This window comes from Xyrauchen texanus, chromosome 41, assembly GCF_025860055.1.
Source record: "Xyrauchen texanus isolate HMW12.3.18 chromosome 41, RBS_HiC_50CHRs, whole genome shotgun sequence".
NCBI lineage: Eukaryota > Metazoa > Chordata > Actinopteri > Cypriniformes > Catostomidae > Xyrauchen > Xyrauchen texanus.
Genome location: NC_068316.1, coordinates 18,282,371 through 18,296,501, shown reverse-complemented (window position 1 = coordinate 18,296,501; position 14,131 = coordinate 18,282,371). Strand labels below are relative to the sequence as shown.

The window sequence follows — 14,131 nt, the reverse complement described above, 5'->3', positions numbered from 1 at the left end:
ATTTAATGATGAACAGCACAACACCACCTGGTAACGGTCCATTAAACTATTTATTGAGCCTCATCAAATTGTTTGAAAAGAGAAACATAAGCTGACATTTGGTTTAGAGATGGGCGAGTGTAGCGTGTAATTGTGTTTTGAAGCAGATTTAAAATATGGTGTTTTATAGTGAAACACTTTATTTATTTTGACAGTAGGTTTATTGAAGCAAAATTAGGCTGTTTGTGTTTTACTGATAGTGTCTAAAAAGAAAGTGTCTTTGAGCAATGAGTCTTAATTCTTAGCAATTCACAGCAGAGCTTGTTACTGCTTTTTTTTTTCAGATTGAAAAATTTCTGGGGATGTGTCAAGAGAGTCTCTCAATGAAGTTTATAATTTGTCATGCTCGAATGGTGATATTTTTGTCTAATTGAGATGGACTTATTTGTACAGGTTAATGCATCCGGTGAGACCTTCGAAATATGCATTAGTATCTCCAGCACACCGTGCACAAATTAAAGACAGCAGTTAATTCATTCATTGCATGAGGTGATCTTATCAGTAACAGTTTGCTACACATTTACCCACAGCATTCTGCAAACTCAATTCAGACAAACTGACTTGCTAAATTGTCCGAGATTAAATGTTTTGATTTGAGTTGAAGAGTGGACATAGAGTAATGGGAAATGCCCTTATTTTTCTTATAAGCAATCACCAGATTTCACCAGCAATGTGGTCTGGTTTGTCTGATTCTGTGGTGCTAATTTAAAAAATGCCAATTCATGGCATTTAAATCAGGAAGTTTTTAAAGGCAAAATAGTTTTTCCACTGTTTTCCCAATTATTCACAACCAGGGCTGAATTATGGACTGGGACTATCGGGGGGGGGGCAAGACGTGTGTCCAAGGGCCTCGCAGGGCCACAATCCAGCCCTGTTCTCATGTAACTCTTGAATATGTAGTCCCTGTCTCTCAAACAAAGGATGAAGAGCATTACAGCAAGCAGTGGCCTAATTCTAGGAATATTCAGATGTGATTTATCTAATTTGGCCTTGACATTTTGGCAGTCAAGGGCGACTGAATTTGGAAAATTAAGGAGAGGCTGAGTCAGAAACCAATGGCTCTGTAGAAAGTGTTTCAAGACTGTAGACTCTGCTAAAGAATATGCTATATCAGGATTGCTGAGCAGAACAAGAGTTTGTTGTTCATTTACAATTCATCAGCAGTCTGTAAAGAGTCTTAACAACACCAGACATACTAGATGAGGACAAATAATCTGACTCATACTTGGTCACTAAAGTGTTTAATGTTTAACTAAAAGTATTTAGCAAAAAACAGGCTAAAATTGTTCAGTGTATTGCTGCAACCACTAATTGATAAAATCGAGAATAATCGATCATAAAAGTATTCAACAACAAATTACATTATTGATTACTTGTTTATGTGTGGAATGCACAGCGAGGCTCCATCGGTGACGTCACTTTACGGTAATGAAAAATGTGTTTGTAACTCTTGTAAAATTATAGATACAGTTTTTAGTGGAAAAACGTGACCCAACTTATCCAGCACACAGGAGCACATTATAAACACTTTAAAGAAGATCTTAAGGTTGATGCATCAGGTGTGTTGAAAGAGTGCTTAAGCTGTTTAGTGCACTTAAGAGTTGTTTCTCTCCAGCACATAACTTCCATTTTACTATTATTTTATTTTATGTTGTTTTATACTGTTTTATAAAGTTTAAATATAATTAATTCAAAATCAGGTGCATATTTCAATTTTGCAAAGCTGTTTGTCTTTACCACAAGGGAGTCTCTGCAAAACTGCAAGCTTGATTATGGCAAAAATCATAATCATGATTATTTTGGTCAATATTAAGATCACAATTATTTAACACAATTACTCATTGACTTTGGAAACATCATGCATTTATTCAACTTTTAAAAAACGTACTTCCTTGAACTTGAAATGTAAACTGCACTGGGTAGGGGAGGAGTCTATTGTCATATGATAATTATTTTGTCACATATGGTTGTCAAATAAAGGAAAGCCTCCATCGCCATCATTAACAGCTGGGGTGCTCACACTTCTACTTTTCAATCATGTTACTGCAGTAAGATCTACCATGTACAATAAAGACTATACATTATCACAATAGCAAAATTTCAGTGGTCTGTTGTGAAATTTGACTATTCTCAATTTAAGCTTAAAAGCAACAACAAATAATAAAATTAACTAATATGTTAATTATGGAAGAATGTTTTAAATTTTTTAAGTAATTATTCAAGACTAGTAAACAGTTAATAATAATAAAACAATAAAAAAAACAGCAATGAATAGAAATAGATTAAAAATAATAGAAGAAATATACAAATTCAGTGCTTTTTTTAAACAGCTTTAAAACAATGTACAGCAGTAGGCTATAAAGTATTCAGAATGAAATGCAACATAAAATTACTACTGGTCTTTCCTGTATGATTATAACACATTAATACGTTTTAAAGCTACTGAAGTTACCTAGTCAAGAGTTGTTACTCTTTTTTTCTCCCCTATTTACATTCACTTTAGACTTCACTCTCTGTTTAGATGAACACCTCACAAAGACGGGCATTTTGGCAGAATTTCGAAATGTATTTGGCCGATCAGGTGCACATTAGCGCGAGCATTCTCGGAACACATGCGCATGTTCAGCACACACACACAGATGCCCATCAGCATACATACTCTAGATTACAATTAATAGCAGAACAAGAATATTAACTTTCTAATAAGTGACACAGGCCTAGGCTATCACAAATATATCCGTTTATTTGTCCAGTCAATCAAGTAAAATTCACTTGCCCCTTCAAAAATCCACTTGTCCCGGACAAGCGTTAATGTTGTGCCCTGATTAAATTTTGTATTCAACATTTTCCACAAAAAAAAATTTCTTCTGCAGTATAGCTCCTAACGTAAATGTACATTCGTTTGGAAAACAAGCCAAAAAATACTAATCAAAAACGTATTTTGTTCCAGTGTAAAAAGACTCTCTCACTTTTATGTTCACTTTCTCTTCTTAATAGAGCTGCATATTGCCGATTTTCATCATAAGATACACACAGTGAACGTGACACATATATTATGATTTACTACATTGCGAGCCATCATGTTATAATCTAGCTGCAGCAAACGTTCGCGAGTGATGAGCGTCCCCGCACCAGAGTCTGCCTCAGCCGGGAGAAGATTCAATCTCTTCCCCGGTCACTTCACGCAACTTATAGACGCGCCGCTGACCGCATAGAGAAATGCCAGTTTTGGAGTTTATTTTCATAACCCGCTTCCTTACTATTTGAACTTTAATAAAGGATGCTTTAAAGATATAATGCCAGGATGTTTTGTTGAAAAATTGAGTATAGCACAATAATCGTTTTGTCTCGATAATCTTGGTTTCATAATCATTGGAAGCCAAAATCGTAATTGAAATTAAAATTATATTAATAACCCAGCCCTAATTCAAGTCAATCAAACAAATGGCAACAGAGAAAGGGAGCACATTCATTTTGATTAAACTGTGCTTTGAGCTTAAGTAATCATGCAAAATCATAATGTGATTTCAGTTTCAATGTAATCAATTGTGCAGCTTTAATGAATATAAAATCACTATCTCGGAGGTCAAAGTCTCTCTCTTCAAGCGCATATAATATAGGGAGCGCCAGGAAAAAGATGCAACTTGCCAGTGCCTGTATTGAAAGTGCAAGAGAAAATGTAAGTTTACAGATGATTTTACTGTCTTACATTACTATATAAAATGTTGAATATAATGTTTAATAATTCTATGGGTAAATATTTGATGGTCCTGACAACGGCAAATGGATTTCATGAGTATGTAAAAATATTGTCTATGCTACATAATTTTACTGAATAAGCATACACTGTCATATATATATATATATATATATATATATATATATATATATATATATATATATACACAGTATATATATATTTGTTATATATGAATATATGCTAGAAAATTGTATTTTAAAAATATGTAATCAGTGACAATGCTATTTTAAAAAGCATAACATTAATTCAAATATTTAATGTAGTTAGTGACAGTGTTCAAGCATATGTAAAACATAATTATTCATTTTCAAGTAGAATTATTTAATTATATAAAAGTAGAATTATTAATATTTCTATACTGGTGTCACCAATGCCCTGTGCTGGGCTGAGCTTTCAGTCCCACACTATCCCTGATAGGGCTGGGAGATATGTTAAAAATATTTTAGTAATAACTGTCTTTAAAAATATTGCGATATCTGATTATATTGTCAACCCCCCTGCCAAGGGCTGGTGATTTTTTTTTTTTTTTGCTTTATTGATTTTGGTTTAAAATGTAATTCAGTCATTGAAACATGAAAAACATAAACAAAAGACATTTATAAATTCAAATTGCACTTTAAACTAAACAAAAAAAGAAATAAAATAACGAAGTGATAAAAAAAAAATCTTATTTAACCACCTTCCCAAATCCAAACATTTGCCATCTCCAACAATTCCATTTGCCATCACGCAAGCATCCGTCAGCACACCAGATGGAAAATTACTTATAGCCTAATTATTACTAATATATGTACTAAAGACAATTATAAATGTAAAGACAATAATAATCAAAATAAATAAGCCTAATAAATTCCCTTGTGTTCCCAAACTAATGCTGCCAAATGTGTTCTTATCGAATTTGTGTTTGTATTGCGTTTTGTTATTAAAGTTAATGCTGCCTAAAGAAAAGAAAAGAAAATGAAATTTTAGGTTCAAGGTAAACGTGTCTTGCAGTACTTTATGATTTAATCACTTTCGTCTTTGTTTTATTTTATACAAAGATACATATTACTGAACCTGCAGAGTTGTGTTCACAATACATGTTACCCGTGTGGAAATAAAGTAAACTAAACTCACAGCACCACCCGTCCTGTGATGATCAGAGATAATTTGCAGCATTCTCATATACAACCTTATTCTTGCAAACAGTTTTCAGATGAATGAAACAGAGAAAAAAAAGAGTGAAAACTCTTTACCTGTGCTTGTTCCACATGACAGGCTCATGCTGCATGCCTTTGAATTTAAAATGTTAAAATGCTATTCATTTATTCAAACACGAAAAATAAAGTGTATTAAACTCACAGTACCTCCTGATATAATCAGAGATAACTTGCAGCATTCTCAGTCAGTTTTCAGTTGAATGAAACAGAGAAAAAAAAAAGTTAAAACTCTTCACATGCATGTGTTCCACATCACAGGCTTTTGCAGCACGCTTCTGAACAAACAGCAAATCAGGCACAAGCATTGTTTTCAAGGCATTGCAAGGATTTCTTTTGACTGTTCTTAAAAATATAATGAAGTGTGTTTCTTCAAGCATATGTGTTTGTGACTAACAGCATTTCTTGTTATGTGTCACTGTGAGATGTCTTAAAGGTCACCTGCCTGTTGCGGGTAGATAAGCAAAATGACCCACGCATGAAATACATTTGGACAAGGATCTTGCGAACTGGATTCAGCCTCGTCACATTTTGCAGGTGGCGGGTGCTTTTTCACACTCTGGCCACTGTTTAATATAGTTGGCGACTTCCTAGATCCATGGTTTTGCCATTTCCCGATAATGTCGATCATCATCTGTTCGCAATTGTAAGACATTGTCAATATCCGATTACATCGTCACATCACCCAGTCCTAATCCCTGATGAATAATTTTGCACTTCAAATGTACAGTACTTTTTGTTATAAGTAAAGGTAGGAACTGTTTTGCATATGTTTTCTAATAAAAAAAAATTATAATACTTTATTCAAAGTCAACTTTCCGTGATTCAGGGTTTGTTTAAACTATTGTGAGATTGTTGAATCGTCAGTTCAGTGAATTGTGATTTGAACCAAATCATGAGAAAAGTGAATTGTTATGCCCTTAATTGTTTATGTTTTTAATTATATCTAAATAATTGAAGAAATAATCGAAGATTAATTGATTATCAAAATAATTGTTAGGTGCAGCCCTAGTTCAGTGGTACCCGTTCCTTATTTTTCTCTGCTTTAAATGTGAAGTATGTAATCTCAAAATATACATATTATTTTCAAACAAGTTTCCCAACAAAATATAGTTGAAACCCTCAGAAAAAGATGAACACTTCAGCTAAAATATTTGCCCATTAATTGCTACTGAGGAAAATTGATGAACATAAGATCCTGATTTTCTCATGCTGAGCTCTAAGAACATTTGCCTTCTAAGCAAAGATCCACTGACTCTGATGTAAATGCACGTCAGCTCAGCAGTAGTCTGGAGTAAAGTAAATCAGTCAGTGTCCTTTCTGTCTTAACGCTCTGGAGACAAACTCTCAAAGAAAGTCTTCTGTTTAACAGAGCCAAGCACGACACTCATCCAGAGCAGCGTAAAACCTGTATCACAAACACTAATTTAATAAAGTCCATTTTAAATACCACAAATCAATCTGCAATAGAGAGTCTGACATCAGCACAGAAGTGTACTTACACTCATGTTGTTCAAAAACCCATGTTATTTTTCAGTGGACAAAACCAAAATGTAGCATATATTAACCCTTTCATATATAGCATCACACATATGGGAAACGGTTAATAACTGGGCCCTGCAGAGTAGCGTCACACATAAGTGTTTCTGCAACAGCCAATTTCGTTACAAGCTTCCAGATTCAAATCTGCTTTTGCGCCAACACAGGCTACGTTAGTCAAGAGTCTGTGATTTATATCCCTAAAACAGTTACTCATACAGTCTTTTAAACCACAGAATAAGTATATTTTATATTCATACATCCAACATGATGTTCTCATGCAAGCAGCCAAGTCTGCTGATTAGGTGCAGATGTGGGTTTCATTCACACAAACAGCAGCTCAAACAGACTTTTCAGGCATATAATACATTTGTTTTCTGAAACATACAGCCAAACTATCACAAAAGCACCACAATAATAGTTTAAAACTCGTATCCTCACAGTGAAAACTTTCTGAACAAGCGTGGTTATCCGATGCATGCAGCCAAGACTGTTTACATTAGTGTTTGTGTCACACACACACACACACACACAAGCGTATGTTGGTGTGGCTATCCTTTTGAGGACTCTCCATAGACATAATGATTTTTATACTGTACGAACTATAGATTCTATACCTTAACCCGATCCCTGCATTTTTACATTTTCAAAAAAACATTGTTTAGTATGTTTTTAAGCTATTTGATTTATGGGGACGCTAGAAATGTCCTCAGAAACCACATTTATAGCATAATACCCTTGTAATGACCAGTTTGTAACATTAAATTTTTTCTCGTAATCCACCCAAACCTGTACACACACATACACACGCAATATCCGAGAAGTCAAACAGCAAATTATATCAGACTGCTGATATAATTTTTTTTTTTTTTACAGCTATATAAAAATAAAAATAAAATACAAATACAGTACAGCAGACAAAACCAATTTGTTCACGTTTACAATATTATATACAGTTTTTTGACAAGAAATCAATTATTATTTTTTTTTTTTAAATACTCATCTACACTCTGCCCCCCTCTACCAGCTATGCAGTGTCACGTACAAAAATAACTCACTCCAGGGGGCACTGCAGAGGAATTTGACACTACTCATTAAAATGTTAAGAATGGATGTTCCACTCATGCCATACAATGACAGTTGATTTGACCAGAGGCTGTCAAGTCCTTAAAAGGTCAAACAGTTAATAATTTTTTTAAGTTCATTGCATAAAATACTTTCTAAAATGTCTACTTCTGTGTTGCACAGAAAAAAGAGAGAAGCGTACAGGTTTGGAACAACATGAGGATGAGTCAATAATGACAGAATTGGGATAATTGCCATGTCAGTCTTTTATATTTTAGAAAGTGTTTTTTTTTTAATTATTATTATTATTTTTATTCAGAAAATCCTTGTCAAAACACAATGGATTTTTGGAAATGCAAATATGTTTACATACATAGCCTCAATCTAAAAAGCATGTTGCAAAATTTAAAGACATTAAATTTGAAAATGAAAACTCTCTGTGGAGTACAAAGAAATCCAGCCTCAAAATGCAATCGGATGCTCTAATTACCTCTTTCCAAAATCACATTAGAGACTCAGCTCTATCCCAGACCTCTAATATGCATGGTTACCATAATGAAAGAGCTCTACTGCAGTGTTGATTTATTGCAAGAATAGCTGAATGTGAGCAGTGTTTATTGTGGTTATTGGAAAGCATTTATTTAAACAAAACATCAGCATGTGAACAACTGTCCCATCAGAGTTTCACTCAGAACAATTGCCTATCATAGTGAAAGTTGGACAGCATCGATTGGTATCAGGAATAATATGTGTCCTCAGTTACACTTCAGGAAATAGGAATGCTAAACAGTGGCACTCAAGCACTTCTGCTGCTGAATTGACGGCCTGGTCGGTGACAGGGAGGACACCTATTTTCCTCCGATGAGGACTCCCTCTGTTTACACCCCAGTGAGAGGTAAAGCCGAGCTTGTACCCAGTTCTGCTGCATGCTGTTTTTATGTGCTGAAAACCAATTCTGAAACATTTAGTCACAAATGGCAAAATGTATGAATATTATTTTGATTTTGGGCAGATAATGTCAAATAATATTTTACTGTTTTGATAAATAGTCATTCTTCATGACCAAATCAAGCAGTCCAATAAATATTTCACCTAATTAATATGATGACTGGGTTCATACATCAAACACTATCAGCACTGTGTTTTTATTAGGATAAAAATACATGAATCAGTTAGCTTTTGCTAGAACTGTCTCACTGATTGGTCTCATGGTAAAGTTATAGCCTCTAGTACAAGGAGACCCGGATTCTTATTCACCCTTATATACAGTACATTTTTATTAAGATTGCATCTGTATATATGTCAATGGATGAATATCTTGAGCCGGGACACATCTGTTTGCATTTTGTTTTGCAATTTAACTGTGAAAGAGTGCAAGTTGTGCGCTGAAGACAACATCGCTGTCATTATACGCCACTAATAACAGCCGTAACGTGCACTCAATATAGAATAAAAAATAACAAACTCCTGCTCAAGAACTGGAGATGTTTCTTACGCATTATACACTTACCTTACGGTGGGTACAAAACTGGCAAAAGCAAAAAGTGATAGCGACATATCCCATCTGTCCCACCCATGTTAAGTGATGATTCATGGAAATGTAACTTAGTTTTAGTGTGGTTTCAGTTTAATTTAAAATATGGTATATTATTTATTTATGTAGTTTTATATGTTTGTTTATTTTTTTATATTTATTTATCTATTTATTGGAATGATGGAATGGGTCTTTTTTTTTTATATAGCAATAGTTTACCCAAAATAATTATTTGTACCCTAATTTCATTCCAAACCCATATGATTTTCTTTCCTTCGTTCCAAACCCATATGACTTTCTTTCCTTCGTTCCAAACCCATATGACTTTCTTTCCTTCGTTCCAAACCCATATGACTTTCTTTCCTCTGTGGAAAAGTTATTTGAAAGAATTGTACAGGTAGAAAAAATGCATAAAGTAATTTGCACGATTTTTGGCATACTTCTACGACTTTATGTTAACAAAAAAATGTAAAAGTAAATCACTTAGCTACAGTTTTAAATGGCAGCAGAAGGCTTTTGGTTTTAGAAATATGGACAACTGTTATGTTGCTTTTATGATGTTGTTTTTTTGATGTTGTGGTTCCCTTTCATATGAACTTCAGCTGAGTACTCGCTGAGTGTCATGTGGTCTGAAGCCCTTAATCAATCACACCAGTTTATTGGCTGATAGCACTTAAGCGAAGCCCCTTGGGAGCTACGTCATGGGCTCCATTATGGCGCTCGCTTCGCACCATCGATTCAGATTTTCTGTTCTTCAGTGCACAATCTCGTCTTGCTCGTGTTGTACCATTGACTCATGTCGAAGCGAGGATCATTATTAATCCCCCTTTTGAGTGGCAACATAGGATGGAATTTAAGAAGCGTCTCACATCGTTTTATACAGCTTTACTTCAGAACAATTTTTATGTATTTTTTTCCAAATATTACAAGGGTCTGATGGGACAGCGGTGCTATTCGAGGCTTGTAATTTCTCACCACAGTTAGTTATCCCTGCTGGAGCAGTTTGAAGTGAAAGTGTGAGTCTCGTCAGACATGCTTTGATGCCTAGATCGGCAGCCATTTTCTGATGAACAAGCATGCGAAAGAGTTACCTTGCACGTCTTAATCGCAATTAAAAACACTGAGAGAATTTGACATTTGTAGGTAAGGAAACAAATTGGCCCCTTTGTTCCTATTGTCTTTTTCTGTGTCGTTCGGGGGGAATGCACATGAATAAGGCAATGGAGGAGCAGCATCTGCCTTTCACTCTGGAATAAGAGAATATTTCCCAACGGAGTGATGGCGAACCAACTTGTGAGTGCTTCATCTGTGCCAATATTCTTTCGGGATGCTTTCAAGAGATGCAACATTTTTTAACTCATTTGTTTTTTTTTTTTTGCGCCTGTTCATGGACCACGCGGCCGTTCTGACAAGAGACATGCACTGCTATCTTTGCTCGATTTTTCGGTGACGACATGGATTTTTCTGTTGGATTGCCACCTGATGTTTTTGCATTCCAACCAAGCGCATCGCGTCAAGGAATGACTTTGAGCTAATATCGGCTCCATTTGGAATTTCCCTCGTTTTTCCTCTGGGACTCGCGCTGGGAAAGAATTGGTCAAGGTGATGCTTCTGTTCACAAGGGTGTTTCATGCTATCTGGGTACTATGTGTTGTTCCCCCATTATATGTTGGGACCGGTTTAGTTCTAACCTGTTTTTTCAGTACACCAATTAAGCTAATTTACCCGTGTAATTTATGCTGGTGAATGAGCATAAATGGCACATGTAATATAACTCAATGTATGATAAAAATTGTTCTACACATGAGCCTGACAGGCTTGTGGTGTAACAAAGGATGACCCCCTATTCAGTGAGTGAAATTGGACCATATATTCATATCCGTTTCTCTCATGTTTGTCCTTTGGTCAGTATTGGGATGAGTTTGCAGTTGTACTTGCCTCGAACGTCCGACAACCAGAATATGGTTAACTTTTCCCCTACAGCTTGCTGGGGAGCGAACATTATAAAACCATTTAAAAAACACTTCCCAAATTCAGCCTCTGTCTCCATGACCAAGAGTCTTAAGACATGCATAACAGAATTCGATATTCATCAAGCATAAGTGTAAACAAAACACAGTGAACATAAGCACCACACGTTATCCCCCATAAGATTTCTTGGACCATTGGGGCAAGCCAGCTTGCTCTCAATTCCCCTCCATGTCCACACATTCTTACCCATTCTATGCTTGGGAAGATGGTTTATCTCTTTAAATACATTCAGAATGACTGTTTATGATTTGCTGATCGAATTCGGCCTCTGTCTCCATGACCAAGGGTTTCAGGACAGGCATTACAGAATCTGATGTTCATCGAGCACAAGTACACAAAACATAGAATGAACATAAGCGCCACACATTGTCCCCCCATAAAGATTACCGGGGCTATTGTGTTGAACCAGTTTTCTGAAATAAACATTCCCCCCACTGTTCATGCACTTTCCCCCTTTCAAATTCCTGGGAAAAGAATTATTCTGTCAGTGCCCCTGCTGTTGATTCGGGGCACTCATCATGTATGCCTAAATACAATAGAGGCAAAAATATTATAAAATTCCCTTCAACCAGCCACAGTATTAGATGAGCGAAGGTGTCCCTCCTCTGTACCACTGGTTTGGTGCAGTCACAAAAAGTAAGCCAAGCGCACCATCTAGTGATTACAGGTCGCAATGCAGGCAAGAGCCATGCGTTAATTTCTCTGTCTGCCATCTGTCGGCCTGGCAGCAGCTGAAGGCCATTTCAAACTGGATACTTCGAACGATAAAGCATGGTTATGTAATTCAATTCAGGCGAACTCCGCTGGTGTTCAGTGGAGTTGTTTCCGACAGATGTTTCTGTTTGGGAAGCCCCATTTTTAATTCGGGAAATTCATTCTCTCTTAGAAAAAGGAGCAATAGAGGAAATTCCCCCTTCTCAGAGAGAGTATGGCTTTTACAGCCATTATTTTCTGGTCCTAAAAAATGATGGTAGCTTGTTTTCCATTCTTGATTTGAGACATTTGAATTCCAAATGAATGAAATGTCAATTTGGAATGCTGATAGAAGCGAATAATGTCACATTTGCAGCCGGGGGACTGTTTTATTACAATAGATTTCAATGACGCTTATTTCCATTGCGGATTGCGCCAAAGCACGGGTGTTTTCTCAGATTCGCTTTCAAGGGAAAGCGTATAAATTAGACATCCTTCCATTCTGACTTGGGTTTGCACCACGCATTTTCACAAAATGCATGGATGTGGCTTTGATTCCCTTGAGGCTTCAGGGCATCCGCATTTTGAATTATCTCGAAGATTGGTTGGTGCTAGCCCACTTGGAGACTTTGGCTGCCCAAAATCGAGATGTAATTCTCAGCCATTTGAGAAATCTAGGGCTGTGTGTAAACCTAGACAAGAGTGCCCTGTTGCCAAGGCAACAGACTCTGTTTATAGGGGTGGAGTTAGATTAGTGGGCAATGCAGGTGCATCTGTCTCCAGTTCACATTCTGTCATTCCACCGGTATCTAGTGATGTTCAGAGTGGGATGCATTCTCCCTGAAAGCTTCCACTGTCATTCCCCTGGGTGTGTTGCATGCAAGACTTTTTCAGTGTTGGATGAACTCCACAAAGGGACTTCAACCACAGATGCATGCGTTCCATCTCTTCAAAATGATGCATGGGTGCTACCGAACTCTGTGACCATGAAAACTGACCCGTTCTCTGATGTCGAGTGTTCCGTTGGGACAAGTGTGTTGCTGCAAATTTATAACGACAGACACATTCTCCATGGGTTTGTGCACTGTATATGAGGGTCATCCAGCCTGCAGGGTTTGGATGGGCCAGCTGCAATATTGGCACATAAACTGTCTAGATATGTTCACGGTGCTGCTGGCGTTAAGTTTGTCCTCCCAGAGATTCAGAGCAGTCATGTCCTTATCTGGCCGGACAACAGGATGGTGGTGTCCTACATCAATCACCAGGGAGGAGTGTGTTCTCATGCCATGCTGAGTCTGACATGCTGCGTTCTCCTGTGGGCAGGGGAAAATGTTCTGGCTCTATTAGCCGTGCATGTTCTGGGCCGGTTAAATTTGGGGGTGGATCTCCTGTCTAGACAGGGCTTGATGCAAACTCAGGGGACATTACAACCTCAGATTATGGAACAAATCTGGAGAAGGATCTGGAATGTGGAAAGTGGATCTGTTTGCTTCGAGCGAAATGTCACAATGTCCCCTCTGGTTTTTCCCTCTTGCCCCCGGCACCGCTGGGCATCGATGAGTTGGTGCATCAGTGACCGACAATATGTCTTTACGCTTTTCCACTGATCAGCCTGCTTCACGCAGTTTTGCAGAGAGTTGGGGAGGATCGGGTTCGGCTTCTGTTAGTGGTGCCGTTTTGGCCATCTCAAGTATGGATTTGGCCATCTCCTGGAGAAAGTGCTTTGGGATATTCCAGTCAGAACAAATATGTTGTCTCAGGCACAGCGCAGCAATTGCCCCTGACCAGACTTGTGGAATTTATGTGTATGGCCTCTCAACATCACGCATTTTTGAATGATGAGTTATCCCCCACTGTGGTTGATACAATTCTGAATGCTAGTGATCCATCAACTAGGAAGCTTTGTACGTTCAAGTGGCATATTTTTGCTTCTTTATTCACAGTGTGAGGTGAAGATCCAGTTCACTACCTTGTCGGTACATTGCTGTATTTTTTATATTTTTTTCAAAAGGTTTTGGTGCTGGGGTTGCCCCAGCAATGCATAAAGTCTATGTATGTCTATGAAGTCTATTTATCAATGGAGTCTCTGTTGGTAGGCATTCTCTTGTCTCTCGTTTTATGCACGGGGTACACAAGATTAGACTTTTTCATCCTGTCCACTTTCCTTTGTGGGATTTATCTGATGTTTAGGGGGGCTCTTGGGTGCTCCAAAAATTGCATATGCTTTGCCCAGTTCAGGCGCTGTGAGTTAATGTTGACCGTACTAGCCAGTGG

At 37.2% G+C, this 14,131-nt stretch overlaps 1 protein-coding gene across 3 annotated transcripts in view; it reads left to right on the top strand.

Annotated features, from left to right (window-relative positions):
• The window catches only part of LOC127634268 (neuropilin and tolloid-like protein 1), a 139,126-nt gene that overhangs the window by 62,517 nt on the left and 62,478 nt on the right, over positions 1–14,131 (top strand). The window contains exon 1 of one of the 3 annotated variants that reach the window (XM_052113739.1): positions 8,287–8,494. The exons of the other annotated variants lie outside the window; for them this stretch is intronic. Within the exon in view, the coding sequence (XP_051969699.1) occupies positions 8,461–8,494 (34 nt within the window). The 5' untranslated portion in view covers positions 8,287–8,460. Of the gene's footprint in view, positions 1–8,286; positions 8,495–14,131 lie in introns of those variants that run through there. 3 annotated transcript variants of the gene reach the window in all.